This window comes from Panthera pardus, unplaced genomic scaffold (genome assembly GCF_024362965.1).
Source record: "Panthera pardus isolate Hobbes unplaced genomic scaffold, ASM2436296v1 HiC_scaffold_24, whole genome shotgun sequence".
In the NCBI taxonomy this organism is placed as follows: domain Eukaryota; kingdom Metazoa; phylum Chordata; class Mammalia; order Carnivora; family Felidae; genus Panthera; species Panthera pardus.
The window spans coordinates 10,243,764-10,266,562 of NW_026526810.1; the positions used below are offsets into that span (position 1 = coordinate 10,243,764).

The following is a 22,799-nucleotide window of genomic DNA, read 5'->3' on the forward strand; positions in this document are numbered from 1 at the left end:
GTCTCTCTGCCCCTCCCCTACTCTTGCAAGGTCACTTTCTCTCTCTCAAAATAAAATAAATAAACTTAAAAAAAAAAAACTTAAAAAAATAAAACGTGCCATGAAAACATTTCTGTTTTGGCTTTTTGCCTCCCCTCAAGCAATGGAGTGGGGGTGGGACGAACCATTTGAGGGAAATTCATTAATGTCCCTTCCCCAATTGTCCCCCCAAGCTTAGGAGGCCCATGTGTCCTGGGGCATGCTGTTCCATGTCTTCCAAGTAGAGAAAAGACCTGCTATTCCCATTCCCCAAGCCCTATGCAAGCCCCCCTGTTTCTAAGGCTCTCCATGAAACTCTGCACTCTGCTTCCCGTCCACAGCACGTCTCACGGAGACGGGAGGAGGGGACCTTTGCCTGAAGGGGCCCTGGAGCCGCTTTCTGAGTTCTCCATCCTCACGCAGCGCCCCCTATCGGGAGACTGGGGAAATTCCCGCTCTCCTTGAAGGCGCTCTGCGAACTAGAATTTTGTTTTTTTCTTTTTTAAAGTTTGTTTGCTTGTTTATTGAGAGACAGAGAGAGACAGAGAGAGACAGAGAGAGAGAGAGAGAGAGAGAGCAAGCGAGGGAGGGCAGAGAGAAGGAGAGACAGAATCCTAAGCAGGCTCCATGCCATCAGTGCACAGCTCCATGCGTGGCTCAAACTCACAAACTGCCGAGATCATGACCTGAGCCGGGATCAGGAGTCCGGCGCTCAACCGACTGGGCCACTCAGGCGCCCCAGAATTTTACTTTTCACAATGGCTGTGTTTAACAACTGGCTCACAAAATTCCTGAAAATTTAACAATTGGCTCTCACAAGCCGGTAGGAGCTGTCCCCAGCACACCACTGCCAAGCCCCAGTGACTCCAGGTTCCGCAATGGGAGGCACCAGCAGGAGATGGGAACGCGGGAAGAGAGGTTTGGGTTTTTCTTCACCTGCTCCCTCCTGGGATGCATTCAGCTCCTGCTCCTCTAGGGGGCCCCCTTCCGGAGCTCCAGGCTCCTCCAGGCTCAGCCAACACTTTCCCCTCCTTCTGTCCCTTGGGCGCTAAGGGCTTCTTGGCTTCTAGCTCTTGCTAATTCTGATACTTCTGCATCCCATCCACCCCTTTGTAGTCTCATTACATCCCATTAGCCATTCCCTTCCCTTTGAATATGCTCCTCTGTTTCCTGGCCGGACCTTGCCCGCTCAGGTCTGCTCCTGTGGTCACAACTTCTGATACTTCTGTTCCCAAATTTAGGAACTGTGTGTTCTCAGGCAAGTCTCTCAACTTCTCTGAGCTACAGTTTTGTGAGAATTAAGTGTGATGCATCAGGACATTATTTTGAGAGATTAACCAGTGGTACTTTTTCTTTTCTCTTGCTATTTCCTGGTGCCCTATGACTCCTTCCCAAACTGGGCTCCTGTACCCAATAGCAGCCATTTCTCAAGGACAGGATTTAGAGCAGAAGTAGGGAGAAAGTTTTGACTTTCAAAATGTAAGACCCTGAAGGGCATCGGGGCAAGGAAAACCTAATGGGTAAAGAGCAAAACATCAAGGCCCACCAGTCCCTGAGAAGGTCTCCTACCCTGCCTGGCCAGGAGAGGTGGGCCAGCAGAACCCCGGGTATCCTGGCAAGTTGAAGAATTGAAAATATATGGCTGTGTGCTGAGTTCAGGCAACTGTGCGAGCCACCCCGAAGTGCCCTGGTGTCCCGGTGTGGTCCAGGAAAGATGCTCATACTGATGAGATCCCCAGACAGGTCTGGGCAATGACATCATAGCAGCTGTGTGGCCTGACAAGCAAAGGAGAAGTGTGATGTGCACCTGGGTGAAAGAGAGAAGGATGAACAATGATAGCATGGGTCCAGAGTCCCTGCCCCATGTCTTGGCCCTCCCTTCTCCCTCAACTTAGCCTTGGCAGAAAGCGGGGGGATTCTAAATTGAAAGATATTCACTTCTACCTGGGGAAGGGGGTCTGTGATACGGGTGCTCTAGAAAAGCAAAGAGCCACTTCACCCCCATTTGTGGAGACTCATGCCTGTCACAAGGAGAGCCCTGGAAGGTGTCTCAAGGGACTGTCCCTGGACCAATGTGTTAACTCACCTTTCCATGTCATCTGCAAAATATATCCAGCCAGTGGATGACTCTCCAGGCCTCCCCTAAGCACTTCTGTCCCCACCAGTCGAGGGCTACTCCAACCAAAGGCCAGCTGTGTTTGTTCCTGTGCCCCTCAAAACCACTTGTACTGGCTATTGTCGTTTGTAACTTGAATAAGTGTCATGAAAGCTAATGACACACAAGTGTGCAAAAGAGAGCTGTGGTTTCGGTGACAATTAAGTTGAGGTGCGATGTTAGAAAAAAGGCAGCTGTCACATTAGGTGTAGTGGTGACAACTGTATAAAGTTTGGGAAGATAGGAAGTGTCTAGGAAAATTCTGCGCTCGGAGAACTTCAAAATCTCTTTAAGTTCTCACTCCAGAAGAATGAAAATGATATCGGAAAGCGGAGACTATGTCCTTTATGGGTAATTTGTATAAGGAGAATGTGAAACTCTAGTCAGCCCATATCAAAAGAAAAGTTTTGGCTGTATGTACATCGAAACACTGGCAAATGAATATGCATTTATGTTTAAGTTAAAATAGAATATTTAATGCACATCTATGTATGTGTAAGTAAATGTGCATATATTAGATTTATAGAGGTATATGTTTTAAATTTTGGTATATTTAATTTTTATTAAATTTATTTTATTATATTTAAATTTTATTAAATGTTTTAAAATAATGGTTTTTTTTTTACATAGAAAAATAGAAAGGCTCCGATTTCCAGTACTGGGGATGAGAAGTCTCCTATAAGCGACCAGTTCTCTCAGTGGAGACTTCTATATCCTTCCATGGACTCCAGGACACTCGGGTGCTCTAGGTGCGCGTGTCGGGGCAGCGACAGGGACCTCTCTCCGGCATCCCTTCTCCGATCCCTGCCCGGCGAGCGAGCCACCGCCCGCTTTTAAGTGACTGTGGACGACGAGGACTCCTGGTCACCCGGTCCCTGGGCCGGGCGGCCGCGTGGCGCCGCTGTTATTCCGGCAGGGGGCGCCATCCGGCCGCAGTGGTCTCGCCGGGCCGCGCTCTGATTGGCTGGTGGCCGTGGTCCGCGCCCGCTCCCGCCCGCCCCGTCCGCTAAGTGCCCGGGCGCGCCGGCTCCGGCCCCAGTCTGCGGGCCTCCCGGGCAGCGGCGGGGCCGGAGCGGCGCGGAGGAGGGGACAAGACCAGGGCAGGAGGGAACCGGCCGGCAGAGCCCCGTACGCGCAGCAAGATGCTGTCTTGGCGGCTTCACACGGGCCCCGAGAAGGCCGAGCTGCAAGAGCTCAACGCCCGGCTCTACGACTATGTGTGCCGCGTGCGGGAGCTGGAGCGCGAAAACCTGCTCCTGGAGGAGGAGCTGCGCGGCCGGCTCGGGCAGGAGGGCCTGTGGGCCGAGGGGCAGGCCCGCTTCGCCGAGGAGGCGCGCGGCTTGCGGCAGCAGCTGGACGAGCTGAGCTGGGCCACGACTCTGGCCGAGGGCGAGCGCGACGCGCTGCGGCGCGAGCTGTGGGAGCTGCAGCGGCTGGGCGAGGAGGAGCGCGCCGCCCGCGGCCGCCTGGACGCCGAGCTGGGCGCGCAGCGGCGCGAGCTGCAGGAGGCTCTGGGCGCGCGCGCCGCCCTCGAGGCGCTGCTGGGCCGGCTGCAGGCCGAGCGCCGGGGCCTGGAAGCGGCCCACGAGCGCGACGTGCGGGAGCTGCGCGAGCGCGCCGCCCGCCTGACCATGAGCTACCGCGCCCGCGCCGCCGGCCCCGCCGCGTCCCCGCCGCGCCTGCGGGAGGTGCACGACAGCTACGCGCTGCTGGTGGCCGAGTCGTGGCGGGAGACCGTGCAACTGTACGAGGACGAGGTGCGCGAGCTGGAAGAGGCGCTGCGGCGCGGCCAGGAGAGCCGGCGCGAGGCCGAGGAGGAGACGCGGCAGTGCGCGCAGGAGGCGGAGGCGCTGCGGCGCGAGGCGCTCGAGTTGGAGCAGTTGCGCGCGCTGCTGGAGGAAGAGCTGCTGCGGCTGCGGGAGGCGTACGAGCTGCAGGCGGAGGAGCGGCAGGTCCGTGCGCCGGGACCGCCCCACCCCGGACTCTGTGGGTGGTGAGGGAAGGGGAGCGGCGGGGCTCCCCGGACCCGCTGCGTGCGCCCTGGGCGTGGCGTCGCCGACGGGTGGGGCCGGTCCGGAGGTGCCCGAACGGCCCCGGGAGCTGGGCGCGGAAGGGGGACCTCGGGGGTCCCGGCGTCTCACCAGCCGCAGGAGAGGAGCGCGGTGTGTGGGACAGCCGGCTAGTGCTAATGTGGCGGGGCCGTCCGTGCCGTCTAGATAGGTTGTAAGTTTCTTTAGCTCTTGAGATGAGAGGGGGCATCCCGACAAAAGACCCAGTCAGCTCCAGGTTCTCTTTCGATTTCCTGTGCTTCGAGCACCTGATTTACACAAAAGTGAGCCAAGAAACCCCTCCCTCTGACTTCCACAAGTGGCCGCAGAGGTGACAGCTCATTCCTTCTCGGATAGGTCTCAGCGCCGGGAGGTTTCTTAGGCACAGTCAAGCCCTTACCCGGCGCCATTCAAAATGACAGCCCCTTAGGGGTAGGACACCCTTGGGGGAAAACTTAAATTGTTCCTAAAACGGCTTCTATTTTGCCAGAGTGATTTCCCTGGAGGAGGCAGCTGGTTTGGCTCTCTAGGCCACTCGCCCTGTTTGTTCTTGGGAGGGGCAGGAACCTTCATGCAGAAAGGAGCTTAAATCAGAGATGTTTTTCCCACAGCACAAGCGGGCCATCAGATCGCTGGGTAGTGTAAGGGTTGTGGAAACGTGCTGGTCCCTGTGGCAGGATGTTATTACAAGTGCAGGGTAATATAAACAGTTACTATTTCGGAGAGGCAAAGCCCAAACCTCTGACACTGATCGGGTGACACCTGTGACTGATTATTGTGTGTCCATCCAGTCCAGCACCGGGGTTGGCCCTGGTCCTGCCTCGTCTAGGCCAGAATTGAAAATACTCCCAAATCGTATTATCCTTAGTTCTCAGGACGGCAGTTGACAATAACATCCACAGAAATTCAGAACTATTTTAAGGGGATAATTTGGGGTTGAAGATTTGGGTAGAGTGATTTTGTGCCCCCCTTTTTTTTTAAAGTTAAAAGTAAATGAAACATGATGGTTGTGGCATAGCGGACCATGGTGATGTGACAGGTGTCCACAGTCAGCAAATATCTATTGGCTGCTCGCTCCTAGGTCCTCAGCACTGTGGTGGGGTTTCAGTATTCAAAGAGCTGGAGCCTAGATGGGAAATCCTGTAAAGCAATACAGTACTACATTGTTTGGAATTTATAGTATTTTAAAAAATGTTTGTTTATTTTTGAGAGAGAGAGCTGGCTGGGGAGGGTCAGAGGGAGAGGGAGACAGAGGATCCAAAACAGGCTCCACGTTGACAGTAGAGAGTCTGAGCTGAGGCTTGAACTCACAAACCATGAGATCATGACCTGATCCTGAGCCGAAGTCAGCCGCTTAACTGACTGAGCCACCCAGATGCCCCTAAATTGCCCGGAACTTAATCTTTTAGGATGTGGGTCTGGTTGAGCCTCCGCCTCATAATTGTCAAAAGCATTCTCCTGGGGTTGTAGGTGGAGCAAAGATAGGGACTGGCTGAAGTGTGTGCTGATTTCCAGAGCTTTCTCTAGACTCCAGAGTGCTTGCCTCTCCAGTGATGACAGCCAGAGATGCTAGTTCCACGGGGCCCCATGCACTGTGTTGCGTGTAAGTTAAAAGTATCTTAGTAGGCTTTCATGGAGCTTTTAACCAAAAGGAAGTGCCAGCCAAACTTCCTGTCCACTGAGCCCCTTTTCAGGGAATCTCTGCTCCCACCTCAAGGGCCCGGGCTGCACTGGCACTTTTAGAAACTGCTTCTTTGAGGTGTATCGTGTGGGCCAAATCCACACCATTTACTGTAGTCGTAGCTCACTTGGCCCATTCTGGAACATTGAAGCTCTGGTTACAGGGTTCTTTTTTAGCCCAGGACCCTTTTCCCCGTAAATAAATCTTAGTGCAGCCTCAGATAGGAGCAGATAAAAACAGAGCTCTTCTGACTGTGCAGAAGTGGGGACTTGGGATGCACAGTTGGAATCACTGTCCCGCTCTTCCATGCAGAGACCGGGGCCCAGCGAGGATGTGCCTTCCCTGGGGTCACACCTGGCGGGGGCTAGGACCCCACCCTCAATCTGTCCGGGTGATACCTCTGTCGCTGGAATTTACTTCTTTGCCCTAAAAGTAGAGAGCAAGGAATGTCAATGGGGCTTGGATTGTTTTCACTTCCAATGTGTGTAGATTTCATTCCTTCCCTATCCCTATTCCGAATCTTTCCCCTGTTAGCTTAAAGCAGCCAGATTTCAAACTGCATTTCCAAAGATTCAACACCAACCATTAGAGTATTTTTTTTTTTTAAGTGTAAAGATACCAGGCATTTGTTAAAGAGTAAGTATCAGTGATTTAAGCCCAAACCCTTGATATCTTCAGATTCTGTAGATGCTCTGGGGACCCTGAAATGCAATTAAAACCCGATTTAGCTAATATAGTGTAGTACATGTTTCATCACTAAGAGTTAGCCTTTATTAAGTGCTTCTTTTGCGTCAGGTACCACAGGGACCGGGCTTTTCCCACAAATTCACTCTTAGTCCTCACCCCGATCTTATGAGGTGGATACTAAAATCAGCCCCATTTTACAGATGATGAACTGAGGCACAGATGATGAATTAGGTCCACCTAGTTTGTAAGTGGCTAAGCCAGGGTTCTATTCAGGTGCCAGTATCTGAGCAACTAACCACTAAGCCACATCTTTGTTCCCATCCAAGATAAACATTTAACCCGTATTCTCTAACTCAGGGCTAGCCCAGTGGTGCCCAGTTAATCTGAAACTCCTAAAATCCTTTCTGAGCCTTCCAGCTGGCTGTTGTTAGGATACTTTTCCTGTCAAATATGTTTCATTTGGCTTTTGTGTTCCATGTGGTTTAATGGGGCCCCTCCCCTACCCCTCCTGGAGGCAGGAGCCTCTGCTCAGCGCCCAGAGAGTCTTCCTGGCTCTGGGCCTCCTGTGCAGCCCAGGAGAACGAGATGCTAGCCAGGACTCTCTTTCTGGGAAAAGTGGTTTTTCCCCTAAGGCCTACATATTAGGCCTTCTCTCTGTTAGGCCTCTCCGTCAGAGTTGCCAGAGAGAAGTTTGCTGAACTAGACATCCAAGTCCCCAGCATTTTATACTCACTTAAAGCCTGAGTAATACACCCTGTCTCCCAGTTTGCAGGAAGGAGCTTTGGACAAAAACTTAAGACATTTGTGGTTTATGCCAGCCTTACCCTATAAAGACTGAGATTTTTTGCTTGCAAAACTGAGCTCTTCGCCTTTGGGGCTAACTATAAAAGGCTTCCAAGTCCCCAAAACGTGACTGAATGAGACCTTTCTTTTGATTAGAATAGGAATGGGTTAGCCACCCTGCCTGGGCCTGAATTCTGGCTCTACCACTAACTGTGTCTCTGTTTCCCCATTTGTAAAACAGGGATCATAAAATCCAATTCACTCATTCATCCGAGGGCTATTGAGCACATAATGTGCCAAGCAAGCTTGGTTCTTAAGTACCAGGGATATAGCAGTGAACAAAACAGAGAAAGTCCCTTGACTTCACAGGTCTTGAGGTGGAAGCTGCTCAGTGTTCAGGAGGCGGGCCTGGCTGGGGCAGAGGAAGCAAGGGGAGCGTGGCCTGTTAGGACTTGGGCTTTTGCCCTGAGCTGCATGAGGAGCCCCTGGATGGCTCTGAGCAGAGGGGAGTGGTGGTCTGACTGTGTCTGAGTGGAACTGCTCTGGCTGCTGTATAGAACGTAGACCGTGTGGGGCAAGAGTGGGAGCAGAGCAAACTTTTTAGGAGACTGCAATAATAATCAAGGCCGGAGGCACTGGATGCTTGGACCAGAGGCAGGGGTGGGGTGCTGAGAGGCAGCTGCCCTCCAGAGTTGAAGCAGACAGGGTTTGCGGATGGATTGGATGACAGTGGAAGAGAGGGACAGAAATCCCAGTTGATGCCAGTGCTCGTGGACTGAGTAACTGGAAAAAGGGAGCCCTCTTTGCTAGAGGGGGTTGGGGCAGGTGATTTGGCGGATCTGGGTGGGAGATCAGAGTTCACTCTGGATGCCTCTTAGATACCCACCTGGTATTGTAGCATAAAATTATGCGCCTGGAGTTGAGGGTATTGTCTGGACTAGAGCTATAAACACTTAGGATTCAATTAACGCTTGTTATTATGAATACATGCAGGTTTGGGGTCTAAAACAGGTTATCGTGGTATTTAAATCCCTCCAGCTCTAACACTCAAGATCCTGAGTGACTGTGACATTTGCAAGCTCTTCCTATTTTGTTTGTGTGACTTGCTCAGCAAAGAGCGGCTTTGCTGTGGGTAAGAGAACGATTTCTCTGGACACTGTCAGCAGCACGCTTTCCCTGATGCAGAGCTACATTTCATCATCTGTTGTGATGCCATCCAAAAGTTCCCTAAATAGTAACTAAAAAGGTGACCTCTCTCCCCAGCTTTTATAACATTAGGCGGATATGCTTTCGCTTGGTTACTTAGGATCAGCGTGCTGTATGTATCTCATACTCCAGTGCGTCTGGCCTGGCCTGGCCTGGCCCACGGTTTGAAAACCTCTGGCAAGGTAGAAACCAGGTCTGAAGCTTTCTTCAACCAGTAGGATCGGTTACAATTTCTGTGGAGACTGTTAGGAGCCAATAATAAGTCTTAACGTTCCTGCTTCCAAAAGTCAAGTAATTTTCCTTTGACAGTTTAGGAAGGGTTGAATCACATGGAAATACAGTGGGAACTATATTTTTTAACTTACACCCAGTTTGATTTTCTTCCTCGTATTTTGTGGGGGTGCAGAACCATTCTAGAGTGCCCTCTGGGGAGAGAGAGAGAATCTTTGGGCATACCTCTTTGGCCTGGCTGGGGGGGTCCTGACCTCCTCAGGACGTTTGTGGTTGGAGAATCGAGTGCACGTGATATTTTTTTTCTAAGCAAGTTCACAATAATTGAAGTTCTCTATAAAGAATACATTACTACAGGTTCTCAAATTTTGAGATTTAGGTTGAATTTCATGTAGTAGGAAGGAGTAATGGCTGTATGTTTATAGCATATTTTAATTCTAACTTATACCTGGGATTATACTCCCTCTAACATGGGAGAACAGAGGATTTTAACACCAAGACTTAACTCTAGATGAAGGAATATCCTGGCTAAATTCTGGAAACCTTGTCACTTAAATCCAGACTGGCCAATGGTGTGCTTAGGTGAAGGTCTTTATCTACTTACATGCCAGTTTTCCAGGAGATTCATAGAGATCTACTCTGGGATACTTGCTAGTTCTTAAATTTACTTCTTTGCTTTAAAAGCTAAATAGTTTCAGTTTTTTTGTTTTTAATCACCCTTTATATACCAGGAGAATCTAACAATCATTCGCTGAGCTAGAACTCTTTGGGAGGCAGAATTATTTTCCTGAAGATTGTGCATTGTTTAAAATGGTAGATCCAGTGTGAGATCTTAGTTCATTCTTTGGTTTTATTTACATATTAATTGTGGACCTTTAGCATATCACCAGGTGCCTTTGCTGGAGGGATTACATGGGGAATGGAAATAGATCCCCTCTCCTTCTGGTGTTACAGTTTTTGAATTCCACAAAGATAAATATCTAAAAATGTAGCCAGTTTAGTGAGCTGTATTCAGAAATAATGCTGTTTTCCATTACAAACTGGAAGTTAAAGTATATGGACTCATTCCAGTGTTTAAATATGTGCTCAATTATTCCTCAGAACAACTATAAAATATTATGCAAAAACTACAATTCAGAGTAATGCAAAGCTATAAAATGGCACTGATGGAGCCATTGTATTTATTAACTAAAAGGTATTGTCGATTTAAAATAGCACAACTTGGGGTGCCCGGTGCGGAGGGGGGGGAGCTCAGTTGGTTAAGCATGTGACTTCAGCTCAGGTCGTGATCTCACGGTTTGTGAGTTCAAGCCCCGCATCGGGTTCTGTGCTGACAGCTCAGAGCCTGGAGCCTGCTTTGGATTCTGTGTCTCCCTCTTTCTCTCTGCCCCTCCCTTCTTGTGCTCTGTCTCTCAAAAATAAGCATTAAAAAAAAAAACCAACTAAAACCACATCTTGAGGAGGTACTATTATCTTGATCATTTCCAGTCCAACTCACCAGTTGTGTACTGTGCGATGTAGAGGGAGTGGGCATTTTTCTAGAGGAGGGGGATGCCCAACATGGCAGACCAAGCCCGTCAGTGTCTCCCAGCCAGGGGGAGAGAAGGATAGATGTAATCACCAGGTGTGAGTGGAACCAGCATAAGGGCTGCAAGGATGATGTGAGCATGTGCAGAGAGAGTGCTTATGACTCTGTGCTACAAGTACAGTCAGAAGATTTATATCCCGTTCTGAATTGACATTTATGCCTAGAAGATATTTCTGTCTCATCAATGTAGCTTTCTCCCCAGATGATTGTAAAGTAGCTTTTCTAGGTGAAACACAGAGCTCTGTCAGTGTACCTGCTTATTGTTGGGGAAATCATGAGTACGGAGAAAATTCTGTTTCACATCTGAGTGACTTCTGTTTTTGATGTTGTAAACCCCCTGCTCTCTGGTCTGGGCTTACTTTCAATAGCATCTTCGTAGACTGGTTTGATGTGCTGAGTTTCCTAAGCAGAGATTCTTTAAGAGACTCCTAAGCATTCATTATTATTAGAAAGTAGGAGCAGAGGAGCCAGTGTCCTATCAAAATCGTCCATGTGCAATACAAAACAACTTTCATGTGGGGATGCCTGGGCGGCTCAGTCGGTGAAGCATCTGACTTCAGCTCAGGTCATGATCTCACACCTCGTGAGTTCGAGTCCTGCGTCGGGCTCTGTGCTGACAGCTCAGAACCTGGAGCCTCTTCAGATTCTGCGTCTCCCCCTCTCTCTGCCCCTCCCCTGCTCACTTGCGCATACTCTCCCTTTCTCTCTCAAAAATAAACATTAAAAAAAATTTAAAAAAACTTTAATGTGGAAGAAATACTGTATTTAAAAGTCAAAATATAAAAATGCCCTGACAATGACTGCATCTTTACGAAGCCTAGAAGTGTGTGTGTGTGTGTGTGTCTTGAACTGTTGGTACCTTCAGTTTGACCAAGCAAAGCTCTAGTCCTGTGATCTAAAAGCCCTTTGTTCTCTTTAGAGAGTGATTACCTGCCTGGAGGATGAGAAGGCGGCCCTCACCTTGGCCATGGCGGACAGGTTGCGGGACTATCAGGAGCTTGTGCAGGTGAAGACTGGCCTCAGCCGGGAGGTGGCAACATATCGGTAAGGATGTTGTGCAAAGAGGTTGCCTTGGCGAAGCTAGAGATCCCCTGTAGCCTCCAGAGTCCATGAGGCTCCGTGATAATCAGAGGGCAAACCCTGGCGTGGCCAGCCCTGGAGTCCAGGGCTAGAGAGGAGGAAGAGCGGGGCCTCACTTAGATCACCAAGCCAATCCCCGCCCCCCCCCGCAGTGATGGGAATGGCAGAATTCATACCCTTGCCCAGCGTCTGCGTGTCCTGGGCCCCAGGGAAGAGTTTTACATGTGTCAGTTCCTTAGATCCTAGGAATTAGCTCCTGCATTTACAGAGGGACATACTTCACTCAGGGAACTTGTGGAGCTAGAATGTAGGGGGTCAGGACTCAGACCCAGAAACTCCCAAGTCCACGTGCCTGTTGCACTGTTCAAATCTCAGGGCTCTGATTCTACTCTCCACAGCTTTGGCCTTGAGGAACTGCATTTCTGCCAGCAGATGAGCATGCTACTTTAGGCACTTGGCTTTGTTTATGGAGATGTTGACTTGAATCGGGGGTGAGCAACCCAGGTTAAAAGGTGTCAAAGCCCTCAAAGGGTCTGGATGCTGGGTGGGCAGAGAACATAGCCTGGGGCCCCTGGAACTGCCTGTGGGCCAGCAGAGCAATGCTTCCCTTGGCGTTCCTTTCCCCTCCCGCTCCCCATGGTAAGCAGTCTTTGGTTGGGGTGGTGCCCCATATTTCCTGCAGCTTTCATGCTCAATGAGGACTCGGTACAGAGGGGCCCAGATCTCAGACACTTACAGTGGAAGCACTTTAGGAGATCCTGGATCCCCGCTTGTGCGGATGATAATGGCAACCAACATTATCGAGCAAGCCCTTTGTGGCTGTTCACTGTTCCACAGTCTCCCTCTCTGGGTGGGTAGGGTAGATATTCCTCACCTCTTTCCCAGGTGCGGGAGAGAGGGGCCTGGTAGCCAACCCCCCACCTCCACCGCTTCACTTCCAGGATATGTCGGAGCATAAATTGATTGCGGGTGTGAACGAGCTCTGGAAAATCTGCCTTGGCAAGTGAGTAGAAGACACGGTCATAAGTGCCATCTTCTGACAACATCACTGCTAACAGATTGGGAGAGTTCAACCTGGAGAGGAAAAGGAGGGGACCAGGGTCCACTCCCTTGATTAGAGACAGAGCCAGGGCAGAGGCAGGCCTAGTTCAGCACTCCCTGTGGGCTGCACAGTCCACAGTCTTCTGATCATGATTTTGCTCTCAGAATATCCAAATGGCCTGGGTAGCTTTGATATACATTAGTAGCCTAATGCAGCCTCGGGCCAGCCTCACTGTCTGTATTGTCTGGAAGGACTCGCCTCAGCCACCCTCTCATCGAGGCCCTTGGTACCATCAGTGAAGAGGGAGCAGGCAGCGGGGCAGCCCCTGGCCTGGGCCCAAGGCAGCCACTAGGGGGTGAGGTCTGCCTAGGGCCCAGCAGCTGAATGGAAGGGGGGGCAAGCCAGTGGGGGCTTTGCTGCGCCCCTCCCTCTGAAAGCCGTGCTGTGGCTGAGCGCTGCAGAGGCCGTGGTAGTCCAGATGCGGACAGAGGGTGGAGGAGGCGACTGCCAGCCTGTCCCTTCTCAAACTCCATCTCCCACATTGTCCTTGGAGACCCCCTGGGATGAACGATTGCAAAATTAAATTGGTAGGGTGTTCAAACAAATGCTGCGTGAGAGAATCTGGGTTTACTAATAAGGAAAACTTCAAAACGGGCTTTATTCAGGGGGAAGGAAGCATTAATCAGGATTTTCTTCACTTACAAGTGACAGAAGGCCTTCTCAGACTGGCTCAAGCCAAGAGCAGTGTTTATTACTAGCTTAACTGAAGAAGTGCCTAGTTTCAGGCACAGTAGGTCCGAGTGCCCTGGTGAGGTTTGATGGTGACTGTCCCTGCCACTTACCAGCAGATGAGCATGCTACTTTAGGCACTTGGCTTTGTTTATGGAGATGTTGACTTGAATCGGGGGGTGAGCAACCCAGATTAAAAGGTGTCAAAGCCCTCAAAGGGGCTGGATGCTGGGTGGGCAGAGAACATAGCCTGGGGCCCCTGGAACTGCCTGTGGGCCAGCAGTCTCTTCCTTCTTGGCTCTGCCCACGCTGCGGCAGGATGGGCCCCAGGCAGTGCCAGGCTTTGACCTGGAGGTCGGAGGAAGGGGCTCTTTCACATCCATCCCACCAGAACTCCTGGGCCCAGCTCTCTGGCTCTCTTGGGCCACGTGTTTGTCCCTGGTCAGGGGGACAAAGTGCTCCGGGGCTTGGAACAAGGGGTCACCCTCCCTTGAGTCCCACGGATTGAGATAGCGAGGAGGTACCCTGAACTTGCACTGACCTGGAGCAGATGTGGGTTGTCCCAGCAGTGTGACGGTCGGCAGGGGCCCAGTGTACCGTTTCTGTCTGTTGCTGGCATTTCTCTAACCCATTTAAGGGTTGACTTGGCTACCCCGTAGGAATTTAGGTGGCAACAGGACATACGGAAAGCAGGTGATTGATTTCACTGTGTGTCTCTTTGAAGTCCAAGTTTGCATGGGGAAAATGATGAGCCTGGGCCTGGCCTTGCCTGGTTGCAGATACACCACTGGTGAGAACTGCTTGCAGGCCTCCCTGCTTCCCAGGGCTCAGGATTTAGTCTGGGAGGCGCCCACAGATCTAAAAGACATACAGGCAGTTGAATATAATCCCTTTCTTTGTATGAGCCAAAATTCTAGCATTATTATAGCTGTTGGGTGTCCTGCAGAAAAACCCTTGTCATATGTGACTCTTGTAGGATTTTACCTCGCTGCCCAAATTCTAGGCCAGGTATCAGACTTCACATTTGCGTTAGTGCCCTTTTGTTCTTCTGACCCTTTCACAAGTGCCCGTTTGATCTTTGTAAGTCTTGACCCACTGTCTTTGAGGAAGTTGACCCTCCTTCCACACCCTGCCCCACTGAGTGCAGCAGAGACTGTCAGCCTCTTGGGGACCAGGGCCTAGGGCCCCCTGCAGTGTGACTTCTTACCAGCCCTGTCTGGAGGGGCCGAGGGTGGCTGACAGTGTGGCTGGCATTGCTTTCCTCTCCTGACTGAGATCATATACATTTGCCCCAGGTGTTCCGTGCAGTGCCCAGAGTTGATAGCCACCATTCTGACTAAGCATCTCATATGGAAGAGAAGGGGTTGTGGCTCCTTAAAGTCAGCAGCACATCCCAGTACAGCTAGAATTTGTCAGCTGTGCGGAGGCCGGCTCTCAAGTGTCACCAACACTTCTGAACCCAGATATCTGGCCCTTCACTGCGAAAAAGAAATACTAATAACAAAATTGCGTAATTTATAATTAAATGTAGACTTAGAGTTTATAAACAAAGATACAGATTTAATAAGGTAATAAAATTAGAACAAAGCAAACCCAGGAGTCTAAGGCTGGAGGATTTCAGCAAGTCTAGTGGGCCAGTTGGTGGCCAGGGAAGGTAGTGGTGTCTCACCTGGTGGGTGAGTGTGAGAATGAGCCCTCTCCTCCTGTGGGGCTGGCCAATGCTAAGACCAGGGCAAGCACCGGAGAAGGTGGGCTGGCACGGGGACCCGTGCTCACTCTCCTCTACCTGTCACCAGTGAAGTTGTCTGGGGCTGGAGGTGCTTGTCTGCCAGATCCGTGATTGTGAGTGTGTTTGTTACACTGGCAGCTGAGCGGCTGGAGGGGAGATGCTCAAACGGGACAGGGTGTGGTTCTCAGCTCCATCTGTACTTGGGGGTCATCTGGAGACCCTGATGAAGCTTCGGCCCCTGGGCCCAGTCCTAGATATTCCAGTTAACCTGGCCCAGGATGGGCCCAGGTCTGGTGGTTTTACAGCTCCGAGGAGGACCGTCAGGTGCAGCTGGGGTAGAGAAGCATGGGTGCAGACCAACAGGGTTGGCATCATCTCAAGCCTGTGGGAAATGCAGAATCTCCAGCCCATTCCAGACCTCCTGGTCCAGGTCAGCGTCATGACAAGATCCCAGGTGATTCGTGTGCACATCACTGCTTGCAGAGCAGCCTGGGGACATCCTGAAAGCATTAAGCCTGTCTCACAGTAGCCTAGAGATGAGGCAAATGAAGGGCAGGCTTACTGGTTGCCAGGTGCTATGGGGGCATCATGGATGAGGCACGCAGCCACGGGGTTCCAGGAAGATCGTGTGGGAAGGGCTTCCGGGCAGAAGGGCCAGCCTGGGCGAGGATCTGAGGACGGAGCTAGCGTGGCATCTGTGGCAGTGCTGGGAATTTGGGCAGCTTGGTTTTGGGGGCCTGGCATGGAGGGCTGTGTGTGTGATGGATGGGCAAGAGCCACCCCTGTGAGGCCATGTTTTGTGGGTGGGGTCTGCCTTCTGGCTGCTCCAGAGATGCTGGCAGGCAGGGCGCTGTGCCTGCTCAGACGGGCCACAGACATATAGCCAGTGGCTTGGTGCTGAGGGTCACATGCGGTGGATGAGGCTGCGTGGATGTAGGTCGCCTCCTGCACTGTGTAGGAAACAAGAAACGCCCTACAAGACGCACAACTGCAAGGCATCTGGAGATCAGAAGGGAGTTCTGAGAATCAGGGAGGGCTTCAGGAGGGAGGTGAGACTGATCTGGATCTTGAAGGATGGTGGAGATTCGATCAGACATGTAAGGAGAGAGGGGAGGCAGGAAGTGGGGGGTGGCATGTGGGGAGGGACCAGTCCCCTTAGGTGAAAAGCCAAACAAGGTGATAAAAGAGCACGCGTGCCAAGAAAACACTGTAGACCGTTTACTGCCAGCTAACAGGGTCAGATAAAGATGGTTCAGAGGAGGGACAGAGAGCTGCCAGCCGAGGTTGGCAGGAGAGATTTTCAAGAGATGTGAGATTTGAGCTGGCCTTGAAGGGCTGGGAAAGTCGGCAGTAGGAAGTGGGCTGACAGGAAGGACTCCGAAGGAGCTCCAGGTGGAAGAGTCTGATCAGAAAACAGGTGGAGGAAGGAGAATGCAAGGTGAGTGAGCAGAGGCCTGGGAAGAGGGCAGATGGAGGGGCCCCGACTGGAGGCCACTGAGGTGGAATCTGCACAAGCAGGGGGCAGGGAAGTGGTCGCTGGCAGCTAAAGGGCAGGACGGCTGCGTGCCGAGGTTGCGGGGGGTGGGGGGATGTGTGGTGATGTGGGTGCGGGGAGGCCTCAGGAGGTCTCCGGTCACTGGCGATTCAGGTAGAGAGGACCTGACATGGGTGGGCGGGAAGCCTCTGCGTAGGCTGACCAAGGCGCCGGAGCCTGGCTGGGGGGAGCCCAGGAGCGTGGGAGAAGGGCGCCGCTCATTACGTGCTCTTGCAGACGAGACCTTGGCAGCGAGCCTTGTCTGTGAAGCAGCTGCTTGTTCAGGCTCCGTGAAAACCAGGGGCCAGTGATGCTGTCCAGAGCCCACGGCACCCCACACCCCCCCGCACTGCTGACACGAAGACCTGGTCCCAAAACTTCAGATTGAGAGCTTGCATAAATGCAGCTAGAAAATAGTCTCCTTGCCCTGCCCCCCCCACACACACACAAAAAGAGAACAGAACCCAGTCATCAGGAATAAGCGATTAGAAAATAGAATGAAAAAAAAAAAAAACACTTAGGGGTGAAACAAAAAAAAAATGCAAAAACACCCAGGAATAAACGGAGTCCAGAAACCACAAAACTGCAGGCTATGAAAATCGTGTACGTAAGAGTCCCGTCCTGGCTTTCTAATCTGCGGGGTCAGGTGATGCTTTCTCCCTCAAAATATAAAACGATGCTTTGTGTTTTAGGTTTTGGGGGTGAAATGTATAACACTTGTTCTAAATGTCGCTTGGAGAAATGGAAAGCAGGGCCAGACGATTTTTCAAAAGAAAAATACTGAAGGGAGTCTTGCTTTACATATGAACATGTAATGCAAAGATTTGCTGCCTGCGATCTGTCAGGCAAAGTCCTTTTTAAAAGGTTAGGTTGGAAACAACAACGTCAAAGTCAAAACATGTTCTTTGTATGTCTGCACAGCGGGGACGTGCGAGCTTCCTGTTTCCTCTTTGTAATGGCAGCAGAGACAGCGTGTTTCAAATGGGGGAAATAAATATTCAGTCTCTGGGTTTGGACCGCTAATAAAGCAATATAGATAATTCCTGCCATTGGCAAGTTCATCGTCGTAATGATATTTTTGGTTGCTGTATTATTTTTTTAGGATTACCTATCCCTTTGCGTGCTCCAGTTCAAAGGAAAAACAGTCCTTTGGAATTTCTCAAGCTCTTGGAGGAATACATTTAGTTTTTCTAAATTAAATCCTACTCTTTTGAAAACTTATAACCACGTGTCATAAAACTCAACCACGTGGCTGAGACTTAGCCAGTTATTAGGTGAGATCTTTGAAGTTCATGATGTCTTGTAGTTTCGGGGAGAGGAGACAGAAAGGATGGACCCTTATGTTTGGTTGCTAGCCTTCCCCACGTCACTGAAGAAACGGGTTACCCTTCATTAACCAGGATCGTAGGTTATCCAGAAACTCTTCCCCTCTTGGGCTGCTTCAGTTAACTGAAAATTAGCTGTCTTCTCAGGTCAGTAGAAGATGATGACGATTGTGAACATTTACTGAGCACCTGTTCTGTGACTGCCGTTGTTGTGAGAATTTTCCAGTTTACCGGCACCACACACTGGTGAATGCTGCCTGTTTCTGAAATGGGGAAAGTGAGTCACAGAGGGTTTGAGTAGCTTGCCCAAGGTCACAGAATGAGGAAGTGGCAGGCCCAGGATTTGAATCCACACAGCCCGACTCTGGAAGTTTCTCCATCAACCACTCCCTATGCTTCCTTCCTTTCTCTGTTTTATTAGTAATCTTGGCCCCTCTGTCGATCATTTGATTTTTTTTTTTTCTAGTCTCGAGAACAGATGGATGGACCTTTGATACGTGATTTAGCACTGAGCACAGAGGGAATGACCAGAAGCAGCATGGCCCTAGTGTGACCTTCCACAAAACACCTGTAGTGTGGGGCAGAGCCTTGCCAGTGCGGATGGTCATGTTGTCCTCTGTCTCTGCCTCCCTCTCCTGCACCCAGCCCTGAGTCCAGTCAGCGTGGCAGGCAGCCCCCTACCCTCTCTGGATCTTAGAGGCCAGGGAGGCAGTTCTGAGGCTCCTTCCCCAGCTCTGTCCCCTTTGCCTCCCCTCACCGCCCCCCCCCCCCCACACTTAGCCAGGAAGCACTTTGTGAACCATCCCACTAGGCTCCACTGGCATCACTTCTGGAAACATCTTCCAGCTGTCCCTCTTCCCTCACTCTTGTCCGCACTTATTGCGGACAGAGGCGTGCCTTGTGCCCCCAGTGAGGAATCATAGCGGACGTGCCCTGTAATTGTATTAGGATAATCTATCCCGGCCAGAGAGCCCCCACCGTGGGCCTGGCTCTGATGACCAGTGGGGTCTATTAGGGCCTGGAGCCTGGCCAGAGGCCACATTATAGCTCACTTACGCACTATGGATTTGTCTCAGACTCCTTAATGAGGCCAGGGACTTGGTTTTCCTGCACATGTTTGCTTATTTTCCTGCTCTAACAGGCTGCCAGCCTGCGGGGCTGTATAAAATGTTCACTAATAGCTCGTGATTCAGGGGGTTGGCATTTCTCACAGTCACCACGGCTTGGCGGCCGTTTTCCTCCAATGCTCTCGAAATAACCAGAGAACGCTCTACCCTTTTCTTAAAGTTGTAGGAGTCTTTTCCCTAAAAATGTTCTTTTTAGAGCTTTTGAGGAAATTTCTGGCGTCTCCTCGGCAGAGTTTGTTTGTGCCTCTGTCCTTTGAGTCCTGTGAGCTGCGTTGGCACAGGGCAGGACTCTGTGTGTGTCAGGAGAGGTGTCTGTTAATTAAGGTGTGAATTAAATGACAGTCCCTTAACTGTGCCTGTAAGACTCTGCGCTGGACACTCAGGCGGAGAAGGTGACACATCGCTTTGCCTTCCGGGAGCCAGCCATTGAGAGGACGACTGAGTTCTTCCCCAGAAGAAGCTTCATTGTGGGAGAGCCCTGGCGGGGCGTTTTGATGAAAGTCACCAGAAGATGTTGAATATGCTTTCATTGATACGTTCTGGAGGGTCTGTCTGCAGGATTTGTTCTTTTGAAAATGTGTGTGAAATACTGATGTCTTAGGCGTGGCAGGAAGGTCTAAGCAGCTTGCAGGGATGATGGGCGCCTGGGCTGCATCGACCCTCCCCACTGGTGAGCTGTGTGCCTTTGGACAAGACACTCTGCCCGCACTCCAGTGCTCTTACCTCTGAGCCGGATGCTTATTGTTGGCCCTGTGTGGGGCGGGATGGGGGGTGCTAGGAGGGCTTCATGAGGGTCAGAGCCACACTCGGTGCCCAGACTTAGCCAGGGCCGGTGACCAGCACGTGACCACACAGACCCCCTCAGGTGACTGGTGCCTGCTCCTCGGTAACCATAGCCTCCCCCTCAGGGTCCTGAACTCAGTCAGAGTTTGGTGACCGCTTGGATTTCCTGAGAGAGGAACAAAAGCATTCTCTTTGAGGGATGGGCGAAGCTATTTCTATCCCCCAGAGGATTTTCTTTATCCCGAACACACCCAGCCCCCTGCCCTGCCTTGTCACTGAGTTCTCTGCTGACCCGGACTCCTCCTGGAACCTAAAACGCTTGGTCATGAGGATGTGGGATTAACGGGTTGGTGTCCCTTTTCCTGGCTTCTGCCCCGAGTGGACGGGCTGGGGCTCTGGACTGGGCCCCTCATCTTCCTGAGTGTGTACCTCAGTCCCTGCTTCGGTGGCAGACCCCCTCCCCTGCCGCGTACACCTTGAGTGGGATCCCATTCGCGCTTGTCTTTGCTTTTTTCCTCTGAAGGGGGAGGGGGGCTCTTCCTTGGCCATCCCCCACCTGCCCACGGGGTTCTCGCACTTACGGGGATCACCACATTTGAATCAGTGGAAATAGAACTTGGCGCTGGTTTGCCTGAACCACTGAGTCCCTGCTCGGATCTGGCATCTCTCCTCTGTTTTTGTGCCCAGCTCTCAGTGGTAATATCAGTATTTCCAAGTGGGACCAGCTTCTGGTTGCCCTTTGCCATATACAGTGTGTTTCTTGGAACTGACATTAGTGACTTCACACATTGCCCTAGCAACCAAGACAACTGTTGTGGCCGCAGCGGTCAGCGTCCTCGGGGTCTCTCTGAGTGACTGTCATCCCGGTGCTGACCTGTCCCAGCATGCCGGGTGTGTCAGGCCCAGAGCCTGACACCCCGTTCTCCCCCAGGGCTCTGAGTTACAGCTTACTGAAGACACTGCAGTTTTAGACTTCTGGATGTGGCCAAAGGAATCACCCAATCAAGTGCCTTTTGCTGTTTCATTAAAGGAGAGACCAGGATGCTTCTCTGGATGACACGGTGGAGAGGTGGTCTGCAGCCTGTCCTTTTCCTCCTCTACCTGCCCGCTTCCCATCTCTTGTTTTCCCTTTTCTCTCCAGGATGTCCCCAGGACACCCAGTGTAAAAACCATAAATGCATTCTGGCTGCCTTATTTACAAACCAGTGTCAGTCCTTGCTCTGCTCTTAGTCGACCCCCAACGTGTGACTCCAGAAAGACCCCTGTGGGAGTTATGATTATTCTGGGGCCCTTTAGCCCTGGGGAGATCTGCCGTGCATGGGCCTGTCCCCGCTTCCCAGACAAGCCAGACCCCTGATCCCCACTCCTAGGCCCACATGTCTCTTCTCCTCCTTTTCCTTGTCCTGGGCTTGGAAGGGCTTTCTAGAATGTCTGTAGCCCTCACCCCACATTATGTTCATTGCTCTATCCAGCCGGGCCCACTGAGGTGGGCTTCGATCCCTGTGGTGCAGTATCTTCAGACACAAGTCCTGTGACACTGGGACACTGTGGTCATGGACCAGATACTACATACTACGGCTTACAGCAGCACTTCTCACTCTTTTACTTCCTGATGAATTTTTTTTTAATTTTTACAGAGCCTTACTAGAAGGAGAAAGTAATCCAGAGATACTGATCTTGACTGAGCGCATCGAAAACGTGCCACAAGGTAAATATAAGAAAAGCTAAATATTTAATTTTAGGGTGTTTTCTATATGAACAGATTGATTCCATGGTTAAATAGTAAGGCATCATTTGTCAGGAAGAATTTGGGATTAGGTATGATTTTTTTTTTTTTTTTTTTCAGATAAGTGTCATTCATGACTCTCTTAAGTACCAGCCAGATTTTATTTGATAGGCTGTGGTTTAAATAGCAATGTAAGTGTGAATGCATGGGACAGTGTTTAGTAAGCTTATTTATTCATCTAGCCAATACTTTGGGGGCGTTTCCTACCCAGTGTGGTGAGTGGGGAGGAGGGGGGTGCTGATGGAGAGGTGGGAGGGGTGAAGGGTGAGGAGACAGTGGACGTGGACTTGTTTGTCATACCCTTCAGAAGGAACACCCTTTACGGACCAAAGACTTACAGGTTGTTCCCCCCCCCCCCCCCCCCACTTCTGGATATATATCTTTTTTTATTTTTTATTTATTTTTTTCCCTTTTATTTTTTGATTTTTTTTCAATATGAAATTTATTATCAAATTGATTTCCATACAACACCCAGTGCTCATCCCAACACGTACCCTCCTCAATACGCGTCACCACCCCTCCCCCTCCCCCTCCCCCTCCCCCCCATCAACCCTCAGTTTGTTCTCAGTATTTAAGAGTCTCTTATGGTTTGCCTCCTTCCCTCTCTGTAACTTTTTTTTCCCCCTTCCCCTCCCCCCGGTCTTCTGTTAAGTTTCTTAGGATCCACATAGGAGTGAAAACATAGGATATCTGTCTTTCTTTGCCTGTCTTATTTCACTTAGCATAACACTTTCCAGTTCCATCCATGTTGCTACAAAAAGCCATACTTCATTCTTTCTCATTGCCACGTAGTATTCCATTGTGTATATAAACCACAATTTCTTTATCCATTCATCAGTTGATGGACATTTAGGCTCTTTCCATAATTTGGCTATTGTTGAAAGTGCTGCTATAAACACTGGGGTACAAGTGCCCCTATGCATCAGCACTCCTGTATCCCTTGGGGAAATTCCTAGCAGTGCTACTGCTGAGTCATAGGGTAGATCTTACAGTTTTAACACAAGTGTCAGGAGGTATTACTTTGTACGGCAAGTAGTCTGCTCTCTGGAACTCGCTAGCCCATGGGGGCAGAGGTGGGAACGGTTATACCATTTGTATTACTGAGCTGCATTGGCCCGGGCAGCTCAGATTGACATGGGTAGCAGGTGTCACTGGGTGCCCTAAGGTCTGTCTTGATTGAGGCCAAAAGCTACAGAATAAAGGTCATATTTCCTGTAGCTATGGAACCAATGAACAGGTTAGTGTTCACTAGAAAGGCCCTAAGAAA

The 22,799-nt window shown here is 50.8% G+C and overlaps 1 protein-coding gene across 1 annotated transcript in view; it reads left to right on the forward strand.

The window, feature by feature from the left end:
* Positions 1–3,202: 3,202 nt before the first annotated feature.
* SYNM (synemin) overlaps positions 3,203–22,799 on the forward strand; it is a 28,580-nt gene continuing 8,983 nt past the window's right edge. The window contains 3 exon segments of the mRNA XM_053888756.1: positions 3,203–4,125; positions 11,317–11,441; positions 21,384–21,454. Of these exon segments, the coding sequence (XP_053744731.1) occupies positions 3,316–4,125; positions 11,317–11,441; positions 21,384–21,454 (1,006 nt within the window). The 5' untranslated portion in view covers positions 3,203–3,315.